This window comes from Stegastes partitus, unplaced genomic scaffold (genome assembly GCF_000690725.1).
Source record: "Stegastes partitus isolate 25-593 unplaced genomic scaffold, Stegastes_partitus-1.0.2 Scaffold1037, whole genome shotgun sequence".
NCBI lineage: Eukaryota > Metazoa > Chordata > Actinopteri > Pomacentridae > Stegastes > Stegastes partitus.
Window position 1 is genome coordinate 209,263 of NW_007578768.1, and position 23,820 is coordinate 233,082.

The window sequence follows — 23,820 nt, forward strand, 5'->3', positions numbered from 1 at the left end:
GCTCGAGGAGGGGGATCTGGCCGACAGATTGAGAGCAGCTTGTTAGAAAGAAAGAGGAACAATGAGGCCACAGCCCCTCTTCTATCTTCTGTTTTTTCTTTCCCTCCCTTCTCCTCGTCTCCACTCGTTCTCCTCTTTTCTTTCTCCCTCCTCTTTTCTCTCCTCTTTACATCCCCTCCTACGTTCTCCACCTCCTCTTTGTGTATTTCCAGAAATAGTCTCATCCATCTTTTCTGTCTCTCTCTACTTTCCATCTGTCTTATCGTTCCCTCCCTCCTCTCCACCTCTTCCCTCACTATTTGATTTCCTCCCCTCAGATAATGTTTCACCTCCTGGCCCACCTTTCTCGCTCTTTTTCTCTGCACACACTTCATGGTTTTTGCTCGGTATCTTTTCTACACACCTGGCTTTCTGTGTTTTTTTGGAGTGGAGCAGCGGTTTAATTAGTTGGATGTCAATAACGAGCGACAGACGATGTTGAGGTGCCGGACATGAGGACTGGAGAGGTTGTCGTCGTGGTTTTTTAACTGAATCAGAGTTTGGCTGAATCCTGCTGGTGCTGAACGCAGCTCGTTGGTGGTTTTGTGGAGCTGGGATGGGGGGCAGCTCGTCGTTGGGACTCGCTGTGTTGAGCTGTGATAAACCGACTCTTATCAGCGGATGTGAGTCGGGTCATTTTGAACTCCGTATCATTTTAACGTGGTGTCATTATGTCCGGCTCAGTATGGATTCACAACTTTAACACTTTAATAGACCTTTAATCGGACATTTAAGGATCTTTTTAGCGAGTTTTTAAGACAAACTTTGTGGAGCAGAACGTCTCATATGAGGACAAAATGTAACTTTAGCTTCATGTGCATGAAGAAGAAGTGAGTGCAGCGCTGTGGTATATGAACTAAAAGTTAAATTACTTCAAAATGCGTCACCTCTCAACACCAGCATGACTTCCAATTAACAATCACAAATAAATACAAGTGAGTGTATCAGAAGTACACCTGAGATCACTGACACATAACTCAGAAAACTTATGATCACTGAAGCAGAACTGAGTACACCTGCTGTTTCCAGTTTGTCTGATTGCAACAGAACGGTTCTAGGATGAGCTGTGATCATCAGAACGATCTCAGTTTTGGACTTCTGGATCTGCATGTCTGCATCATGGCTCCACCAGAGGACGTTAAAATCTGAGACGTTACAACGCTGAAGAAGGACACAGGAAGATCAGCGACCAGGAGGTCAGGAGGCCCAGAACGAGCCACGGTGCCACTAATCAGAGCTGCAGTGGTCGTCCCTCTAAGATGAAGCCACAGACGAGGCTCTGCTGCCACCATCCAGCTCTGAAACACAGAAACAGCTGCTTCAGGCTCTGCACAGGGTCCTGGATGACATGAGGAGGTTCGGTGACAGCTCAGACAGCGAAGGACGCTTCATACCATCCACCTCTACAGAGAAAACACACATCTAGCCGGTAGAACTAAAATTAAACTTTGTTTAAAAAACATACGAGAAGAGGCCTGATGAATGCTGGTTTTGGTCCAGTGAGGCCATGAGGCGCCCCAGTAGCTCACCTAGCGGAGCAGGCGACCCATGAACGGGGCCTGTAGTCCTCGATGCAGCGGTCGTGGGTTCGACTCCCGCTCAGGTCTCTCCCTGTTCTTCTCCGCCCTTCCCTGTCTCTCTCTGCTGCTCTAAATAAAGGCAAAAAGCCCAAAACATATTTTAAATTAGGCCAACAAGATAAATCAGCTCAGCTCAGCTCAGGGTTCAGTGTGTTTGCCGTGAGCCCGACCACCACAGTGAGCACATAGTCCTGACAGTGAGGCCCGGATGGAGGGGGACCACGTGGGCCTGCATGAGTGCAACGAGGTGTTGGGGAGGCGACAGTTACAGGTGACACCATGACGGTCTGCAAATAAACCACAATACTGGCTGACGAGACGACTCACGGTCTGCAGAGGTTTGGCAGAAAAAGAATATTCCAGCACAACAACGATCCAGAGCCCGCTGCCAGAATCACACAAAAGGTTCTGAAGAAGAAATGTAAAACTATGACCTGAGCAAGTATGCTGCCTGACTTGAATCCAGCAGAACACCTTCAGGGCGTTTGAAAGTGGAAGGTGGAGCCGTGCAGCCCCTTCAGCAAAAAGCAGTTGAAAAAATTGTCTTTGAAAACGGGCCGAGCGTCTCTGCAGAGCTGAACGCAGCACTTTGATCCTCCGGGCCGAGGACAGAGTAAAAATAAAGGTGGACATGTGAAGCATCGAGAAAATAAAAGACTTGAATCTTGGTAATTGAAGGTGTGCTGACTTTGGTTGCAGGTGTTTTTAACAGAATAAATCCAGAATGTTTTAATTGTAGATGAGACGTCCTGCTCAGCGTGATGCTGTTAATGTACGGGTTGGAACACATTTACATGTCAGTGATATTACACCATTACATACTGTATCTGCAAGCAGGAACAAATTGCGGAGCTGTTTCTTGTATTTATTCCACATTGCACGAGGAAGTGGAGCACATTATCAGAAATCCCCAGGCAGCCAGACGAAGAGCAGCCGAGCTACATGACGACCAGTTAAGAATGCATATAAGAGAAAGATGAGTAGCACTCCTCCCTCCACCACCACCCTGCTAGCAGGAAACACTGCTGCAGGGCAAACTCAGTGTGTGTGGCACTGCTTGGCAAGTTGTATCTGCATCTGCTGGATTTTAAGAAAAGAGCAGATGGATTGTAGCAGGGTCCACTCCACACAAAGCCTCACACACAACTCTTCTTACTCATTCTACAGATCTGCACAGAAACCTCCTTTTGTCTGTGTTTAGAGGAATTCAGCATTACAAGCACCCTGAATGTGAAATAGTCAACATCCTCCGTTATAGAGGATTCTGACTGCATCTACTAACTAACTTCAGTCATTATAACACTTTGACGTCACTCTGAATCCAGCCGTGTCCTCCCAGTGCCACTTTCCTCTTTCTCCACTGACTCTACAGAAGTACGTGATTCATTGATGAGTTTTGGAATCCAGCCTCAGAGACTCTTATTAAAAGTGCGTTCTGTTGAGAACATCCTATAACTTTAGCTTCACTTACCGGACCGTCGTGAGGCTGCTGAACCGGCCTGTCTGCTGCTGCACTCTGTTAGTTTGACAGAGAGCCGAGCAGACAGACAGACGGCCGGCCCGACCGCCCTCCCAGGCCTGCTCTCAGCCCCCTTTTGTCTGCCTGTCCTGCAGCATTACCCCTATGGTTGTGGTCTCCTAATTGCTCTGGAACCTGCAGAGAACAGAGACTATGCAGAGGGGCTGGGAGGGTCTTCAGCCACCCTGGGTCCCCGTTCCTCCCCCAGGCCTCCCTCCCACTGCGCTCCGTCTCTCCTTTATTTCATTCTTCTACTCAGACTCGCAATTAAACAAAGTGTGCTCATTTGGCTCAGAAGCTCTCGTACCTCTCCGCCCTCCCCATCCAAGTTCTGCTGACCCGTTCACATCTGGCTCTGCTGGCACTGACAGTATCCGTATAATAGGCGGGCATGCACGGGTATGATGCTAATGTGCATCTTTTTTTTGTTCCTTAGTTTGAAAACACACTTTTGAAATTAGTCAGTTTAAACAGAAATGCCGTCGACCGTGAGTCCCAAGTTTCTGACACGATGTTCAGATCAGAGGCTGCTTTTTGCAGCCGTCCTGCTCTGGTAAACGTCTGTTCTCATTTAAATCCCTAAATCAGACATTTCCTCCTTTTTCAGGCACCTCTGCAACCTCCCCCGGGGTCCTCCGCCTCGGTGGTGGCAGCGGCGGCGGCAGCGGCAGCGGCAGCTTCGGGGACGCCCCAGTCGCTGAAACTAACCTACCCAGAAACTCTGGACCGCATCAAGGAGGAGTTTCAGTTCCTGCAGACCCAGTACCACAGGTGTGTGTGTGGGAGGTTCTGGTGGGTTCTTGTGGTGTGTGTGCTGGTGTTTCCCCTCCACTGTCTCTCTCTGACTGGATTCTAACATGCAGACGGCTGCAGCGCCGCTCCAGCTGCAGGCAGGCGGGTCGATGGAGGGAAATGCAGAAATGGCTGCTTGGGTATAAGTTACCAGAAACACCGTGCTGTGGTTTCTGATGCTGGAGGCAGGAATGATGAAAACTTATCAGAATGACGATCTTTCTATCATCTGTCTGCACTTGCATGTTTTTTTTATTCATCCACACATTATGTTACTTGCATGACTTTGTGTTAATGTGTCGAGGCAGGTTGGACTCGGTGCTGTTTCTCGCCCTCTCCTGCCCTCTTGTCACACACATGCACTCGATCGCTGACTGAGATAATGCGAGATAATGCAATGTGATGTTTTGATATCTGCTCTGTGTGCGTGGCTGTACGGGGTGCTTGATGTGCAGGAATGTGCCCAGAATGCCTTTGAATGTGGGATTTGGGCCGGCTGTGCAGTCCCAGCCTTCTCCCTCTCTGTTCTCTTGGCACACCTTCACAGGGTCCCCCCCGCCCCCCCAGCCCCCACCCCCCTCATCCTGCTTTGATTTAGTTGGCCAGAATCTCCCCCCTCCTCCCTTTCTGTCCCACTTCAAACTTCTTTTGTACGCCCGGCCCGGTCCACAGCCCCTCTCACCCCTGCGGCTACTGTTGCCCCGTTCACACAAACGCCTGTGAGTGTGTCCTTACTTCTCTGGCCGTCCAGCTCGCTGCGAGCTCACAAGTCACAATGCAGCACACCAAGAACCTCGGCTTGTGGCATCACACATACACCGAAAAACTACTTCATCCATTCACTCTACGGCCTGTATTGACCTTGACATGTGTGACTGGTTGGGCGTGTGTCTGCTGGTCTGACTGGTTAGACGTCGGTTGCAGCTGTTTTCAGTTCAGACGGATTTATTGAAACTTCCAGTAAATTTCAGGCAGTGAGAGGTTCATAATTTGATAATTTGGCTCGACGAGCGCGGTGTTTCAACCACAAGTTGTCAACGTGGTCGGAGGATTTGTGCTCAAGATGTCGTCATTTTAGAACGAAAGATGTGTGGAGGGGTTTGTTCATCTAAGAACCTGCCAAAAAATATACATGGATGGTTGTCTGGATCAGCGGTCCCCAACCACTGGGCCGTGGACCGGTACCGGGCCGCGGGTCCTTTGGTAGCAATAAAAATGTTTTGTTGGTTTATTTTTATTTCCAGCGGGGTCTGCAGGGTGTTTCATTTTGAAAGATGACCAGCTCGTCTTCCCGTCACCTAACGAAGCCGTCGGTCTAAATTAATAAAAAACAAAGGTCTGAGGAGAGCTTCTGTGAGAAGTGGGAGAGACTCGATACCGATACAGAAGAAAAAACAAACACATATTTAGCCAGTAACTCTATTCGTTTATGAAACTTTTAAATAGAAAAAGCTATAATTTTTGTGCGATGACCGATCCATAGAAAATGTTCTTGCTTCAGACCGGTCTGTGGTTCCAGATAGGTTGAAGACCGCCGGCGTACCGATGTCAGAACGGTATCGCAATACCCTGCCGATAAAAATGGAACTGAACCGGGTTTCATCAGAATAACAGCAGCTGTGAGTTGCATCACTTTGCGATAGCGCGACGCTACGTGTTCTGCTTCCTCTCTGTTCAGGCTTTGTGAGCATCCCAGCGGCCTTCCTCCTCTCATAGTCCGACTGCTGCTTTAATGGGGACCAAACAAAAAGAGTCCTTGCTGTAAATACAAGTGTTCTCGTCTGTATTTCATACAGCGGGTTCAGGGCTAACCCATGAACTCCACACAACAAGCAGCAGACACGCCGGCTTGTTCAAAAGATTTAAGTGAAGGTTAGTAAATATGATAGATAACACGTCCACGTCTTCAAATAGAACTCCAACAAGTGAGCTTCATCTCATGTCAAGTGAACTTTTTCAGCTGTCAGAGCTGGACGCGGCATTTTAAAGCAACGAGAGCTGTTTAATTTAGCTTAACTCGCTTTGCCAGACCAGCCTGCGCTTCGTTATCCTTCTTCTAAAAACCACTCTGGATTGTTTGTATTTCTTTAAATCAGTCAGTCTCATTGGGCAGAACGGCGCCAAGGATCCGGTGATGCTGTCCCTTCAGAACAGCGGCAGGTGGATGTGTTTAGTTGGGAGGAAAGCGACTACGGTGCTGCCGTTAGGATCAATCAGAGGACAGATAACACGAGCAGAGCGGCTTCAGTTCAGTCTCACACAACCTGAAGTCTTCCACTGGAGGTTGTTGTTGTTGTTGTTGTTGTTGTTGGTGGTGGTGGTGGTGGTGGTGGTGGTGGTGGTGGTGTCATCTCGTAGTCACGGGGATTTTGAGAACAGTAACAAGAAAGGGGAAGAACAAACTGTAAGAAGTGCTGACAGGCTTTTACCCCAAGTCTACATGTAGTCAGTCAGACTAAACCTGCTCTGTCTTCTGATTCTGAGCTAACTCACACCTCTACATGCAAACCCAGTGTTGACTCTGTGACATCAACCTGTGACTGCAAGCTGCTAAAACTCAGGTGTTCACAGGTGTGCAGATCAGTTGTTCTAACGAGGACCTGAAAGTAGGCTGTTAAACTGTGCATTAAAGTACAGCTCGCTTTTATCTCTGCGAGGATTTAACCTTTTATAAGCATCAGTTTGACACGTAGAGGCGACAGACGTGAACGTGTAAAGAGCTGCTCTCGATGAAGAGCTCCTGGTTGGATATGCATGAGCACGCTGTGGCACATTAATTACCTCCAGCTCGTTTTGCATCATCTGCTGCCTCACATGTTTCTAAATAATCTCATTTCTGGAAAGTTTTATCGTCTATTGTTCATCACTTCCTGGTGTTGTACATGTTTGCGGCGGTACCGTTTCAGTGCCGATATATTCAGGCAGGTATCAAAGTCATGATTTTGGTTTGGTATCGACACCGGTCAGGTCTCCCACTCACACTCATCCAGCTCAGTGCCTGAGCCGTGGTCCTGCCACCTCGCTGCCTTGGCACCTTTTATATGTCTGTTTGTTCACCTGGATGAGCACCGACTTCTGCCTCAGTGTGAGAGAGAACCTTAAAAAAACATTTGCTCTCAGCAAACCAGAGGGCAACCCAAGGTTACCACCTTGTGAAAGTTTTTATTAAAAAAAAAAAGCCCCCCTCAAAAACATGTTTGCAGTGTCCCTGTGACAGCAGACAAATCCAGCCATTCAGTGAACATGAGTCACCCCTGGATCTGCTGGTTGAGACGGCTGATCAGCTCCTCTGGCAGCAGTTCAACATAACACCTCGTGTTACAAAACACCTGGAGCATCGCCCTCTTGCCAAGCGCTGGTACTGAGAACCGGGGAGCAGGATCAACAATAAATGAATGATGAGATTAAGAACACGATTGGGATCAAGAGCAAGCTTGTGATTCCATCTGCATCTTCCAGTTTCGGTACCGCCGCGTGCTGTTTAAGCGGGTCTGGTTCAGGTTTCCAGGAAAGATTGTTTAACCATCCCACAGGCTTCTCCAACAGCCCACAGGCTGTTCTGAGCAGGGAAACACAGCAGATTAACACGCTGCATATGACGGCGACAGAAAACTAATGCTGGTAACAATAGCAGCAGTTCCTGGAGCAGCCGGTGCCATCGGCATATTTTCACTTATCTGCGAGGTGGATGTTTAATCTGGCAGGTGGATGGGAACCTGTTAATTGGCGGGACTTGCTTTGGCTCGCTGATAATTGGCGAATAAACAGCAGTAAACTTGGGCTGCGGCTCAAGTTGTGTTGGAGACACAACGGAGACGATTCTGCTGCCTTCGGTTTAGAAGAAGCTCATCTGAAGGCGTTGCTGAGCAGCGTGGTGGGGCTGTGGAGTGTTAGCATTAGACGAGTTATCCACGACCAGTCAGGGACGTTTTATTCATAAATCACAAATGAAAAGTTGCCTCATGTACAGAAATACATATAAACATTTACATGATGTTCTTGATGTCAGGGTTTCTTTCAGAACTTTCCACTGAACACCAGTTGTACCGTTTTGCACACCGCTCTGGATGCACTTGGTTTACCTTCAGGTGGCCGGTTGGTCGTCTGATGCAGCACTCCTCCTATAAAACCTGGATGTGTTTTGACTTTTGATTCATCCTGTGCAGTGTGTAGTTTGTGGACCTGCACCGTGTTATATCGACTAAGCTGCTCAGTGCCACGATTGGACCTGTTATCTCATTAATATGTCGCCCAGTCCGGTGCTGATGTCACCGTCGATGTATGTCCAGCGGTTGCCATGAGTTTTAATGAGCAGCCAAAGGACTCAGGAGATGCTCTATCGCCTCACTTAGCATCGACTGAAGGCTTTTTTATGCTCATGTGTGTGACGATCACCAAGTAGCCCAGTCATGCATGTCGACCTCTCCTGAGCCAGATGCTGCTCTGAGGTCATAAACCAGCCATTATGTAGTAAAAACAGGAGTTATCCTCTCAGCATCACAAGCGTCACAACAGAACCACCGACCTGCTGCAGAATGGTGCAGCTCTTCTACCAAAGCATCACAATGTCCCGTTTGCTCGTATTGTTTGTTTTTTTGTGAAGAACCGGGCCAGACGGTGACGGTTTGCAGGATTATCAGCGGCCGTATTTAGTCCACAGGTTGCCCAGCAGAGCCACGTGTGATGGCAGCTACACCTTCATGTAATCAGACCCGCTTGTACGCTATTCACCCCGCAGGGAAAACATGACCTGAATGCCCAGAGAGACGGACACAAACACACACCGACCCATTCAGACGGACCGGGCTGATGCATGCGCTTAACACACTTAGCAGGGCCTCCCCCAATTATCTGTGGCACACAAATAGATGTGTGGAAATAGCAGGGCTTAGTTGTGTATTTTGGCTGCAGGGAAGGTGGCCAGATTCTGTTAGATTAGATGACAGGAAAGAGACGGAGGGAAGGGATTAGACCTGATGAGCTGCGACTGCGCGCACGCCCGTGGATGCTTGGATGTCTAAATTCGGTTTGTGTGGCGTGTGCGGGTTGGTGCGACGGGATGAGAAAGATTTCTAACCAGGCTAAAGAAAGGGAAGAGTTAATTAATTAGAGGGTCACTGCTGGGTCAGCTGCTCTGATTTGTGTGCGCGCGTTAACTATCTAAACAGGCTGTAATCAGCAGACTGGAGGGAGACGGGAGGAGCTGCTGACACAAAGCTCTCATTACTGTAATTTTCTCTCTCTGTCCAAACACACACACACACACACACACACACACACAGGTTGTTCTTGGTGAATGCAGACATGCTGCATTGTAACTGGTGTGTGTGTGTGTGTGTGTGGTCTGTAGAGTAAGATAGGCTCTCCACTCACCACTAATATGCTGCCACTCATCCCTAAAGAGCCCCTCCACTCATCTCTGCCCAAATATGACATACTGGTATTAAGTGCTGACGCAGATTGTGTGTGTGTGTGTGTGTGTGTGTGTGTGTGTGTGTGCGTGCAGTTAAAATATTGCGCTTTCACCAGATCATTTGATTATCAATTATTAACGTTATGTTTCTGTTCCTCGGCTAATCAGAAATGCACCAGCAGACTGGCGCCCCCGTATGGAGGGTGGATGTTGAATAAATCTGCCTTCTGGGCTGCTGGTCAGACAGAACATCTCAGACTTGAATTTTCTTCTTAAATGTTTGTAGGATAAACGATAAAACTAGAATGTAATTAGAGGACTAGTTGTTAGTGACATGATGATTTCAGAGCAGGGATGAATGTGGATGAATTGATTTATTGTTGTTAATAATTTAATGATTTAAAAACACTGCTGAGGCGTGTCAGGAAGCGTGCTGAACATCAGCTGGAGTCGGGTCGTCTCTGTTTGTTCAGATGGGTTTGGTTCTGTGCTGGTCTCGTGCTGGCTGGCGTGGGGACGTAACGGCCGCCATGACACACACCTCTGTGGCGGTTAATGGCCTCCGGTCAGAGCTCACGGCCACAAGGTTTGCAGGCTGATAATCAGACAACGTGGCCTCTGCGTGAGGACACGGAGGAGTTTAGACGGAGCAGGAAGGCAGAGCGTCACCTCGTCTCATGAGCTCAGAGCAGAAAGTGGGCCGGTACCAGGCGAACTGGGCTGACTCCGGCTTTGTTAAAGTGAGAGCTAACATGAAAGTACAGAGCAGGTCGACTTTCCTTCTGTCAGGAGGCTGTGACCACGAGAGCGACGGAGCAAATGGGTTGGAAAGCAAGAAGCGCCGCTCACGTGCCCTCGTCTGATTGGCTGATGTAACCAGTGCATCAGAGCCGCGGCAGCTTGTTGTTAAAACAAACAGTGTGAGGAGTATTGAAATCCGACTAACGAGTAATTAATTGTGGCTGATGACGCTGCATCGAACCAAAACTGTGTCCCTGATTTAAAGACCTGTAGATCCACTCATATACAGTCTGTAGAGTTTGGTGTCACACAGACGTCCGATCAAGTTCATTTCTGTCCTCGTGCTCTACTTCTGTTTGTCTTTTTAGACCAGTAGGCAACCGGGTAATTATTTCACCGTCAAGAACGTTAAATTAATTTTTCATCTCCAGAAGAACCTCCTGGTTCCCTCCCAACAGGCCGCGAGTCGAATTACGCTCACAGACACGTTTATTTAGACCGCCGTCGCTATAGGCTGGGATTGAATATATATATATACAGCACATGTAACTGGATAGGCTGTGTGTGTGTGTGTGTGTGTGTGTGTGTGTGTGTGTGTGTGTGTGTATGTGTGTGTATAACTGCCACCTACCAAATGACAGAATGATATTTGCTTTGCTGAGGGTTTGTGGGTTTTTTAGAGTAACGTGTGCATTTTGTTTGTGGGTTTTTTGTTTTTTTTGTGATGCACCGTCTCCTCGTTTCACTTCTTGTGAGCGTGAAACATCCGTGAGAGGCGCCTGTACAGTCGGTTTAGCAGCATGGAGGGCTACAGTTGGCTCGCTATTGTGCGACAAGATCCCAGCCTTACTCTGTGCATGCATGTGTGTGTGTGTGTAGGTGTGTGTTTGCTCTTGTACTCGCCCTTGAGAGATGATGAAAGAGTACACGGGCGAGTTGGGTGGGTCCCTGGTGTGTGTGTGTGTGTGTGTGTGTGTGTGTGTGTGTGTGTGTGAAGACGGTGAGACTGAGAGCGAGGCTGGAGGTTCCTGCAGCCGAGCAGAGAGGAAAGGTTGATCAATAGTTAATGAGATGTAAAGTGAACAGTCACATACCTGGAGGCTGGCAGGCTAAATGGTCCTGACACTGTAAAGGCACGGCACCGGTGCCGGCGCTACGCGGCTCCCGTCGGCGTGCGCATACACACATCTATAGGTGTGTGTGTTCTGTGTGTGTGCAGTCGGGTGTGATGCCTGTTTGTTTGAAAGCTGCGGAGCCAGTTTGAGCTTTAAGGAGAAGGTGCTCGTATTCAGGTGCATTAAGCAAACAGTATTTCATGAACCGGCTCCATTAATCGCTTAATCAAGAAAATAATTAGCAAATTAAACAATTATGGAAACAGCCATTAGTTGTAGTTCTGGGCGTCGTTTCCAGATTCCAGCGCCTGACTGGATGCGGCGCCGTTATCGATGCTCAGAGGGAACCGGGCTCTTTGTGTGTGTTCCAGCTGAATCAGAGGCTTCTCAGGCTGCTCCAGGGAGTGGAGCACATCGATTCATTCACAGGTTTTAATTGTGTAAACAGATTAACGTGTCTTCAGCTGAGTCAAAGTGGACAAAGACACGGGACGCTGTAGTGAACCGGGTCTGACTCAACAGAAGTGGACTCATCTCAGAAAGCTTTGTTCTGCCCTTCTGCAGCTAACACGTTCTAAATCCTCTCCACGATAGGAACCACCAACAGAAAGCTCTGGGCAGCAGCACGCTTTGCAGAGAACCAGGCGGTGCGGTCCGGCAGCTCGTTCATCGATGTTAATGACATACTCGTCTCCCTTCATGCCAGCGCTCCACCAGAACAAGCCCACGGCCGTTAGATGTTGGAGGGGACTCCATAGCTGCATCCATTGCTTGGCTCCAAAGTTGATTATGATTAGCCTGAAGAACTAGAACCAGCCAGACCCGTTTGCCTCCGATACCAGAATCACAGCCAGACTATGAGCTGGCTGAGCAGGCTGTCGTCAATCTGAACCAGGTGTGGACCGGATAATGGGTTGAACAGGGTTTGAAATCTATTGGAGGATTAATCCATAAAGTGCCACAACTGTAGCACCACATCAGACCAACACGGACCTCTCTGAAGCCCATAATCTGGTCTCTGAACATCTCCTTGTAGAAGTCACGGCGGCCATCTTGCTGGTTTTAATCACGTCTCTGCATCAGTTCAGCAGCAGACTGAGCTGCAGGTCGTCGTATTAACGGACAGGCAGGCACGAGGACACTTGGAGAAGCCTTTTTCCACATTTCAGCGCCGGTCCTGGTTCAGAACCATCGGGTTCTGACAACACGTTAACGGGAGCTGAAGCTGAGTTTGCTGCTTCCGGCTGTTTGTAGGAATCTTCCCTCTGAGTTTGATAAATAGCTGCTAAAGCAGCAGCAGCTCCACCGGAGCGTCTCGGAGGTGCGAGAGCTGCAGCAGTGACTTCATTAATTACTTATAATCTAAAATTATCCCCAGCATGGAGACGGGATGGACGAGCATCTGATGGCAGGTCACACTGTGTGCTTCTCCTCACCTCAGACAGGTGAGCTGTCGCACAGCGTCGCGGTTCGTGAGCTGCAGTTAAATCATGTGTTGCATAGCAGAAGTCTTCAGGCTGAGCTCTGAGCTCCATCACAGCTGATGGTGTAGAAGTTCTGCTGCTGGTGCAGTGGAGGCTGGATTATCATGGACACAATCTTATAGGTTTCAGAATCATAAATATATAGTTTGATGAGATCTATTTCTGCATTATTCAGTGTTGTACGTCCCGGTACGTACCGTCCAGCCTGGCGTGCAGGTAAACATCATGTACCTGTTACGGCTCTGTGTTCAGGTGTGTCTGAATAAAGCAGCGTGGAGCATTAGCATAGCAGGACCAGAACATCTGTCAAACACCTGGTTCTTCTACAGACAGCTTTGTTTTTAAAGGAGATGCTCCAGTTGGGAGTTTTGGGGTTGATTATCGATCACGGGGTCAAATTGAAGCCTGACATTAGTCTGGAGCGATATTTATTCACTAAACTGTTCCTAACAACGCTGTACGTTAGGTTTTAAAATTAAGACGTTACATAACTTAAACCAGAGCATCCTCTGTCTGGTTTTTGTAAACAGCTTAGAACTAACATGGCTTCACCGCTGAAAGAAATTAATAAAAATGTAAAAGATAAAAGTTTGAATGAAATCCAGATGAACACACGACTCAACATTAGAATAATGAATTAAACTGAGGCCCATCTCGGGGCCTTCAGCAGCTTCCTCCAACTTCAGACTCTAGAAACTACAACAAATAAAAGCATTTAGGCAAAATATTCTTTCAGGTTGAGTTCAGTTTAATCTTATTCATAAAGTGCCAGTTCACAGCGTTTGTCATCTCGAGGCTCTTCTCATAATCAGGTGAGGACTTCCTGTATTAAACAGAGACGCTGAACAAATCCAGAGTTTCCTTTGAAACTCTTTTGAGGAGCTTTTGGCAACAACGCTGAAAAATTGAGGTCAGCCAGCCCTCAAGTTTTCTCTGCATTCAGGAGATAACGAACCATGAGCAATAAAACAGGAAACCCTCAGAGTCAGCGGCGCCGAAAACCCAACCGACTGCTTCATGTGACCCACGTTCAGATGTCTGAAGCTCGTGGTGCTGAACTGGTTTGGGTGCTTTTCCTCTGCTGGAAAATAAAGTACATTTATTGTGTTTTTCAGACATTTGGTAAAAGCTGCAGACAGGTTAAAGCTGCATGTAGAGAATCAGTCCAGCATCATGTGGTGGGTTCGATGAGGACCTGATGGAACGGAGCAGCCTCGGTTTGTAACGAGATCATTAAAACATGTTCAGTTGTCTTCACACAATGATGATCCTAAAAAATGTTTGTTTTAAACCAAATTATAAAGAAATATTTGATTAAAGGGTGTAACAGTGCAACACAGTGTTATAGACGGCTTCCTGCCTTTGATGTCCAGCACTATGCAAAAAATATCAAGGTTTCAGTCCGTAGATTAATTTCTTTGTTAATCAGTTGATCTTCTAAATGTCTACAATCGTCCAGAATCCAAGCTGACTGCTGATTGATCTGCTTGTTTTGTCCAACCGTCCATTCAAAAGCCCACAAATGTTCAGGTAGCTGTCAGGCACCAGCTCCTGTTCAGCGTCTTTTATTCCAATAACACACAATGAAACGTCCACACCGAGTCCTGAACCCTGTACATGGGGGACCAGGTCTGACCCGGTCTCACCCTCTGTCCAGACCAGATGCACAAATGACTGGTGAAGGAAGAAGTCAACGTTATTTGTCTTTAGGGTGTCACTTCCTCACATGTGTAGAAAAAACTCTAAAGTTGTGCTTCAGCAATTAAAGCAAAACACAACTGATTGTGTTTCATCATCAAGGACAAGACGAACTGAGAGGATGTTTGTGTGAACATCAGGCCGAGCTGCTCAGAGATGCTCTGCGTCTGCAGTCCTGCTCGCATTGATGCCTTTTGGTAGAAAGAAAATCAATGTTCTCCTGAACGCAGTTAAAAAATAGTCTCCAAAAAAAACCAAACCCGAAAGCGACGGACGAGCAGAGAAGAAAAAATCTGAAAACGTCTTTGTTGCTTTAGTAAAATAATCAATGAGGGAAAAGTAAAAGTATTGTTCGCAAAAACAAACGCTGGAAAGTAAAGCGTTGACATTTTTACAATACCCAGTCGCCTGATTCCAGCACGGCGACTAAAAAGGCAGCCGGCACATTTCTACAAAGTGCAAAATTAGATGCTTGGCTGTCTGTAGGCTCTCATTAGAGCGTGTGTGTGTTCTTCGCTGTGTTTATTTAGCAGCTCTGTGTGGGTGTGTGCTCTGTTTATGTGCTCACGTGTGCGACTTCTTCTCTCGCTGTATCCTTACATATATGCAGTGTGTGCTGGGGGAAGGATGCCTGCTTTAGCGTGTTGGTGCGCCCGCCTAAATGCTCCCCAGTGCTGCGAGTGTGTGTGTGTGTGTGTGTGTGTGTGTGTGTGTGCAGTAGCAGTGCAGCACTGACAGAGCTGTCTGAAGGCTGGCAGGCTGCAGATTTGTAGCGCATTCGGCTGATCATCTTATCTCCTGTCACCGCCAGTGAAAGATTGGAGGAACCGAGCCCACCGCCACACACACACACACACACACACACACACACACACACAAACACACACACACATGCACACATGCACACACATGCACACATGCACACATGCACACACTCACACACACACTCATATCTCCTTTTTTCTTGTTGCTTCTCCCTCTCTCTTCCCCTCTCTCCCATCTCCATCCTCTCTCTCTCCCTCACTCCCTCTCTCTCTCTTTCTCCCTCTCTCTCCCTCTCTCTCCCTCCCCCCCCCCCTCCCCCTCCATCCTCCCTCTCAGTAAATGGTGCTGAGCCAAAGACTAATTATTACAGGCAATCATTTCGACATGAAATACCTACTTCCTCCTCGCCGCCCTCCTCTCTCCCTCTCCCTCGCTGTCTCCCCCTCTCCCCTCATTTCCTCCCCCCCACACCCTCCAACTTCTTTTATGCTCCTACAGTCACATAATGACAACACACACACTCGCTCAGTAATTCCATTCCTTGAAGTCCATTTTGTGGGGAATGGTTATTGCTTTCTGAGTGCGACCTTGGGGTCTTTCTTGTAAGCACAAGAAGTGTCCATCTGCACACCCTCTCAGCGTGTCGGTGTGTGTGTGTGTGTGTTTGTGTACACACATTTGTTGTGCAACCTTGTAATGCCATTGTGCGGTTTCTGGAGTGCCGTGCCAAAAAACCGAGGACTGATTTTACGGGTATAGAGACGCAGATTTGTTCCTGTCTTTAGCGGGTTTAATGGACGGCTGACTGCTGCTCATTTGCTAGAAGAACGTCTGATGAGCCGCGGTGGTTCTGAGGACGTGACATTTGGGCCGTGAGCGGTCATTTTCCAGCACCTTAAAGAAATGCCCTTTTGTGCGGCGGGTTCTCTGGATGTGACGGCGTGGGGAGGCATCTGTTCAACCGCTGCTACGGCAACCGCTGAGTCTGTTTATTGAAGAATTGATCTCCAGGAAAACGTGTTTCTGTCATTTTACAGCTTCATGAAGGGAAAGAACACGGATACGGGGAATCACACGACCACACGTCTGATGATCGATTCATTGATTATCAGTGATTTTTTGAAACAATCTCTGGTTTCAAGTTTTTAAACTGGATTTGATGCTTTTTTTAAGCTTTGCATGAACTGAAGCTTTCTAGGAATCAACCAACCATCAGCTGGTCTGATTATCGGTGCCCTTAACTTCTATAAAAACTGATATCTGATAGAATAAATGCCCTGCTTTGGCCCCTGTCTCTTCCTGTAGTCACGACTCCGTTCTGATTGGTTCTGCGTTACAGTTCATAGACACTGAAGACTAAATGTTGAAACAGCTTTTTTTTTTAAAACTAAACATGCAAAACGTAAATGATGGAAGGCGTTTCATGGAAGTTCTGTGTCGGAGTTATGAAGCTGACTTTGGTCACGGAGCCCATTTCTTGCAGAGCAAACACGTTCCTTTTGACATTTCAAGGACGTTGCTCTGATAACACTTTGGTGTTTTTCCTCCAAGCAGGGCTTTTACTAGTAATGGACTAAAGACGTAATTTTCTCAACAGATCTGAATATTTGATTATTATTGTGGTGTGATATTCACGTTCACAGCAACGTTGCACAGCCTGCATCAGCTCCAGATCGTCCTCATTGATCACTAATAATCAGCCCTGAAACAACAGGCTTCTGCTTTAAACGCTAAAGAATTCAAACGATGATGAACTTTTCCTGAAATCATCTGTAGTTACAGGTGCAGCTCGGCCCACGTTTATGTCGTGACGAACACGCCGGCGAACGTGCACGGACACGTGCACGGACACGCACACACGGCGGCGTTGGTCCTCGGCCCAGCTGTGAGTGGCTTCTGCCAAGAGGCAATTCCACTGTAATAAAATCTATAGGGTGGGGAGGGAGGGAGGGAGGGAGGGTTTAATCCTCACCACCCTCCTCCTCCTCCTCCTCCTCCTCCTCCTTCCTCCCTCACTCTTCGTCCTCCCCTCCCCTCCTCTCGTCCCTCCTCCTCCTCCTCCTCCTCCTCCTCTACTGGCTGGCAATGATAAATGAGTCAATTATGTGTGTGTGTGCACGCGGCGCTGGAGAAAGCCAGCGGATGGGGCGGTTATTACCTGTTGCGGCTGGGGGTAATGTTGCGGTATTAATCATATTCTAATTTTCCCTCCACCAAACGACCCCCTCCACCCAACCTCCAGCGTCCCACCTCGACGCAGCCCCCACAATCAATCTATCCGCCGCCTGCAAACAAGTTGGCGTAAAACTGCCGAAGGCCTCCAAAAAAAAATAAAAAAGCAGAAAACAGCGGTGCAGGGACGGGGAGTCGGAGTGGTTCTGACTGCAGAGGTAACATGGGAGGTGCTGCTGCGCTCGGACCCATTTAGAAACGGAGTGTGCATGTTTGCAAATCCAGCTACTGACATTATCCAATTTTAGCAGACACCGGGGGGACGGGTCTGGGTCGGCAGAATATAGGACACCTCGGAGAGCCGCTTGGCTGCTGGATGCTGGTACCAAAGAGACTGAACGGTGGCGCAGCGGGTAGCACTGGTGCCTCACAAATGGTGAATGGACCTTAGCAGCACTCAAAGCGCTTCACAATGTGTTTCTCATTCACACACCAGTGGCCACAGTGCTGCCATGTGAGGCTGCCACTGGGAGCAACTTCAGGTTCAGTGTCTTGCCCAAGGGCACTGCGACTGTGGAGGGGATCGAACCGCCGACCTTACAATCAGAGGACAACCGCTCTACCACCTGGGCCACAGCCACAGCTAGAAGGGTTCGGTTCTAGGCCTGTGAGGAGAACTGTGGGTTCTGCTCTGGTGTGAATGTGCTTGTTTGTTGGGCTCAGCTGGGAAAGGCTCCATAGAGCCGTGGGTAGAACATGGATATAAAACGAACCAAGGCCAGGTTGGTCTCGACTGCAGCGTCCTGAGACGCTCGCTGAGCAACAGGTCTCGTCCTGAACATGAGAAGGAGGAAACAAAGTGCAGGTTAGGGTTATGACCCAGTTACAGCTTCAGCGTTAGCGAGCTGAGCAAAGTGAAGGTGAAGCTGATCTGTGATTTTGGGAAAAGCAGCAAAATGAGTGAGGAGTGGAAGGCACATGGATGTATCGGAAAAACGTCCAGAGAGAGAAAGAGAAGAAAAAACGAGGGGGAAAGACACCTTGGATGTGCCTGCCTGCAGTCTTGGCTGGATTTCAGGCCCCGAGCGTGACTTGGTCTATTTCTGCTCTGCTCTGAGGTGATAATGGGCTGTCAGCACCCCAGTCACCCTGCTCCCTCCTCCCCAGTGAGTGATGGGGGAGGCGGGGGAGGCGGGAGGGCGAGGACCGGAGCCGGGAGTGATTCCATGTCATGTTGCTAATTGCATTGTGTATTTTACGAGCGCGATACAAATCAAACGTGTCTTAATATTTTATTTTTCCTCCGTGTTGCAGTTTGAAGCTGGAGTGTGAGAAGCTGGCCACAGAGAAGACGGAGATCCAGAGACACTACGTGATGGTGAGACACACACACACACACACACACACACACACACACACACACACACACAGTCTCTCCACATTCGCTCACAACACGTACACACACACACACACAGAGTCTCTCCACATTCGCTCACAACACGTGCAGCGTGCCAAGTCCCCTGAATCCCTTTCATCTGCTAACAGCTGCCAAACAACACCCACCGAAACGCCGCACAGCCGACCGACCACACAGCAGCGCCGCCACGTTCAAGGACTGCAGCACGAATCCAAACTTCAGCAGTTTAGCCAGAAAAAAAAAAAAGTTTGTCAGGGCCAACAAACAATTAAAATTCAAGTTGTTTTCCCCTTTTTTAAAGTTTAGTTTTTTTTTTAAAATTAAAAATACAGTTTGTAATTCTGAAGGTGAGCAGCGTGTTGGTGTTGAAGATCCCAATCGACTGCTGCAGTCCGGTGCAGCGCGTCAGCTTCATATCAGGGTTTACGTTCTGGTTTTACTTTTATATTCAGCTTTTTGTTTGATGTCTGAATGTCCTGTGGTTCTGTGTTTTAATATTTGCTGATCTGCAGAGCTCACACTGACAACAGAGAGACTTCCTGATCCTTTAACTGAAGCATCTTTAATGTGAACTTCTGCTGCTTTGCTTCATCTCTTATAAACAATCTGCAGCTCAGTTTGTCGTCTGAGACTCTGAAAATTGTGTTTTTTTAATATTAGGGGCATTTTATTGATCAAATAATTCACTGTTTTATTAGTTTAGTCCTCTTTGATGCACGTTGTGACTTTAAATAAAGCTGATGATTATATTTTATTAAACTGGCATTAGTTGTAGTTCAGTAAATCACTGCTCTGTTTGTCTGATGCTCCTGTTTGTTCTGTTATCGCTGCTTCATTTGTCCACTTCATGCTCTTGTTGGATCAACTAAACACAGCTCAATGAGGTTTATCCACATTAACTTAACAAGAAATATGACAGCAGCTGGTTTAAGTTAAATATACTGCATTCATTTGGTTTCTCTCAGATTTTAGCTTCACGTTGCTGCGCCTCAGGTGTATGCCGGGTTTAGCCGGTGTTTGTGCTGCAGCTGGTGAACACGAGGAAACGTAGACGTCAGACGCACAGCGCTGAAGGAGCAGCAAACCTAAAGTCTGAACTTCTACCTGAACTAGAGTCTTGGTTTAAAGTTTAGCTTCCTGTTGACAGAATCCACAACCTGCCGTCACCTAAACAGACCAATGAGGTTCATTCTGACGGAGCTTTGCTGCTTCATACGGTTTTTACAGTGTTCGTCTGAATCCATCACATCCAGCTGAGCAAGTCATCAACAGAACCGTGTGACCGTGGTTTAAATCCAGCAATGATTTCTGAAGATCTGAGCAGAAGAAAGACGAGCTTCTCCTGCCGTGGTGCTGGGAGGCAGAGCTGATACCTGAAGGACTCGTCATCAGCACATCTTTGTCTTTTTTTGGATAAAAGAAAAAGCCAAAACTCTTCCCTTTTGTTGTGGGTTTTTTTTTGAGTCTGAGAACCTCCAGCCCTAGTTTACCTGTGATCAGAGCCATAAACAACCACAGCTGACAGAGAGTGGGCTGCCCACAGCCTGCTGTGCCAAAAAAGAGCTATGCGGCAATCTTGGCATGGAGCGGGGACTTGTGGGGGGATTGAAGTTTTAGTGATGGGGAGGAAGGGGTAGCTGGCATCGAGCGCAGGCCAGGTCTCCTTTGCTGGCTGATGATTTTGGGGAGTTTGGATGTTGCTAAGCAACAGGCGAAACTTGGCAAAGCGACTGCCAAGCAGAGCTGCCAGCTGCCAGGAAAGGCGTCTTTTATGGAGGCTTACAGGCAAACACACACAGAAAGAGGAGCGTGCACACACATGCCTGGAGAACACACACACACACACACTCGCGGGGAGACGTGCACGGCGAGCGCACGGATACGCACGCCTACACAGTTGCAGGCTTGTGCTATAAACACACACACACACCTGCACGCACACACACACACACATATGCGTGCTAACTGCCAGGAGAGATGTCTGGAGAGAGAGGACCCCTGCCATCTCCTCCCCGTCCTGCCAGCCTGTTCTGGCTGCCCAACTGCCAATCTCCTCTCCCCACAACCAGCCACGCTGAAAAGCAAATGTCAGCCTGTCACTTTTCGAGGCATCTGACTTTAAAATGTTCTCCTTTTTGTCCATCTCCGAGGCAGGAGAGAGGATCCTCACCTGTCTCCCTCCCTCTCTCTGCGGCTTTCCTGGCTGTACTTTGGGATAAAAGCCGGGGTCAAATAGCTCACATTAGACATGATTAATGCAATAGTCCGTCACCTTCTTCTGCCCGGCGACAATTTCTCTGCCTCGCTTTGGGTTTCTGGCTTCCCAAACACGCCTCAGGGTCATTTTTAGTGCCACTGACTTTCAGCGGAGTCAAGGTGAAATTAGCGGCGATGTGCTTTTAGGGACGATCAGCGTGCACGTGCTCAGTGGAGCGAGTCGGGAGTCTTGGGTTGACGTGACGGGATCGCTGCGTTCTGTGAACGTTACACAGAAGTTCTCATCTTGAACAAACTGTGTTTTTTCCTCCTCCTTTAGGAAGGTGTTGCTGTCTGTGTGTCTGAGAGGATTAGGCTGCCGTCGCTCCAAAGTTCTGTTGTTGTCGGTGAATCCCATGAAAATGCAAAAATGAACAAAACGTGTGCCTGCTGCTGGCCTGTCTGCAGCACAGCGGTGTGTTTTAGGGACTGTTTGAGATTAATGGAGCTTCAGTGAGATGTTGTTTCGTCCTTCATGTCTGTACGTCTGTGTGTTGGATTCATGGATGGTTTTGGGTTTTTCATGGGAGCTGCTGGCAGGAAGACGAACGTACAGACGCCATAAAAAATAAAAGTGTTTTAACTGCTTTGAACAATTCACTGTTGTTTTTCAGATTTTTCTTGTTTTGTCAAATTACAGAAAATAAGCAGTAAAACCAAAGAAAATCCCATTAATTTGCATTTTAACCATAAGAACTTAGTAAAAAATAAAGTAAAATAAAATTACTATTTCGCTTTATTTAGTTCAGAAAAAATATTATTTTCTGCAGGAAGAAATTTAAAGGAAATAATGAGGATTGAATGAAGAGTAAAGGTTTTTAAATAGTCGTTTTATAGTTTGTTTGTTTTTTTTTAATACAAATAAAACTATAAAACTCACAGAGACACGGTGTTAATACTGATTATATTATTACTCGTTAACCATTAAAAACAGGCCAAATCAGTAAATATTATCCATAAAAACAATCTGCAGTTTTACAGATAATTTGTTCTTTTAAACATTTGACTGTAGGTTGATGCTGTAGATTGTTTTTGCTGCATTTAAATCATCAAATATATTTATGTTTTACAGATATTTACTCACATGTGTGTTCTGAAAGAAAATATATTATTATTAAGAATTGTTTAAACTGTTTTGTTCTGTTTACACTCTGATTTTAAAGAACTTTAGTTAAATTTCAGGTAATATTTAGGAAAATAAAAAACAAACATTGACTGAAACTGTCCACAAACTAAATCAGTATTTTTACTGATAGTATTTGGTTCCTTTGCAGTAGTGGGACTATAAAACCACACAGGCTTACTTTATTTAAACAGCTATAATATATATAATTACTATTATTTCACAGTGTTTGCTGTTATTCCTGCTGCACTTCTTCTTGCTCCAGATGTTCTTTCTACCAGTTGTGTTTTACTCTGTTCAGTGTAACCAGACTTGGACTGAAGCTTTTTGCTCATGTCTGCATTTTAAACTGGACTGGATGCCATCGTTCCTCCGTAGATCCATAGGAAGCCTTCCTGCATTATGTATAAAGCGCCTCCAGCCTCGCCCACTCCTCACGTGAGCGCTCGTGTTTTACAGCCTGCCGTTCCTCCTCATGTTCCACACTAACTGATCTTCTCCTTTTGTTTCAGTATTATGAAATGTCCTACGGCCTTAACATTGAAATGCACAAACAGGTGAGTCAGCTTTAATCTCACTGCCTCCTAAAGCTTTGCATTGTTCTCCTGCGTTACCATCATCATCATCCTCATCTGTTGCCCCCAGTCAGCTCCACTCTGACTAACTCGTATTTTCAGGAAAGTCTTTTTTTCTCCTCCTCTTTATGTCTCCATACGGCTGTTACGTCAGCCTCCCTCCCTCCCTCTGATGGACTGTTATGCTGTGGAGGCGTTAATAGGATCCACAAACAGAATTCATTTCTTCACCACAGACAGATGAGAATGCTCTGCCCTTCCCTCTCGCCCATAATAAATCCCTGTCTGTTACTCCCTACTTTCCATCCCTCTCACTCCTGCTTCTCCTTCATCCTCCTTTTACCTTTTTTTTTCTCTCCCTCCTCTTTTCCCTTCAATTGATGTCTCACTGTCTTTTTTTTAAATGCTCTTCTCTCTTAATCTCCATTTCTTCACCGTCCCTGTCTCTGTCTTTCTTCTTTCCCATTGATTTCTCTTTCTCCCTCTTTATCTCCTTTTCTTTTTTCTCCCTCTCTCTCTTTGTGTGCTCCTCCCTCCCTCCACCTCCCTCCACCTCCCTCCACCTCTGCCTCCTTGCAGACATACAGTCCATGCTGAATTTCACTTTAAATCAGGTCACTGCCTTCCTGCCATCTACTCTCTATCTTCCTCCCTCGCTCCCTCGCTCTCTCTCTCTCCGTTCGTTCATTTCGCCATCTCAATCGCTTCGCTTTTGACGTGCCGCCGCCACTCCACCTTCCCTCCCCTCGCCGCCGCCGCCACCGCCACCTCCCAATCTCGATTTCTTTTTTCTTCTTCTTCTCCTCTTCCTCCCCCGCCTTCCTTCTGTTTCTTCTTCTATTCCTCTCCTCCCTCCCACATCCTTTCGTCCATTGGCTTGTCATTTCCTCAACCCAATCTGCCCTCTTCCTCCTCCACCTCCTCTCCTTCCTCCGCCTCCTCTTTTCATTTCCCCTCTCCCATTTTGTCCTCCCCCTCTTTATCCTCTTTCTCTCGATTGCTCATGTTCTCTCCCTCCCTCCCTCCCCACTCTCTCCTCTCTCTCTCTCCTGAAGATGTCATTTAGTAGTTGGAGTTCTCTAACAAGAAATCATTGTGTCTCCCTTGGGGTGGAGGAGGGTGGAGGGGGGG

The 23,820-nt window shown here is 47.4% G+C and overlaps 1 protein-coding gene across 1 annotated transcript in view; it reads left to right on the plus strand.

Annotated features, from left to right (window-relative positions):
- Positions 1-23,820, plus strand: part of tle2a (TLE family member 2, transcriptional corepressor a) — a 54,665-nt gene that overhangs the window by 8,098 nt on the left and 22,747 nt on the right. The window contains exons 2-4 of the mRNA XM_008295313.1: positions 3,746-3,909; positions 18,633-18,696; positions 22,627-22,671. Coding sequence (XP_008293535.1) covers positions 3,746-3,909; positions 18,633-18,696; positions 22,627-22,671 — 273 coding nt within the window. The remainder of the gene's footprint in view (positions 1-3,745; positions 3,910-18,632; positions 18,697-22,626; positions 22,672-23,820) is intronic.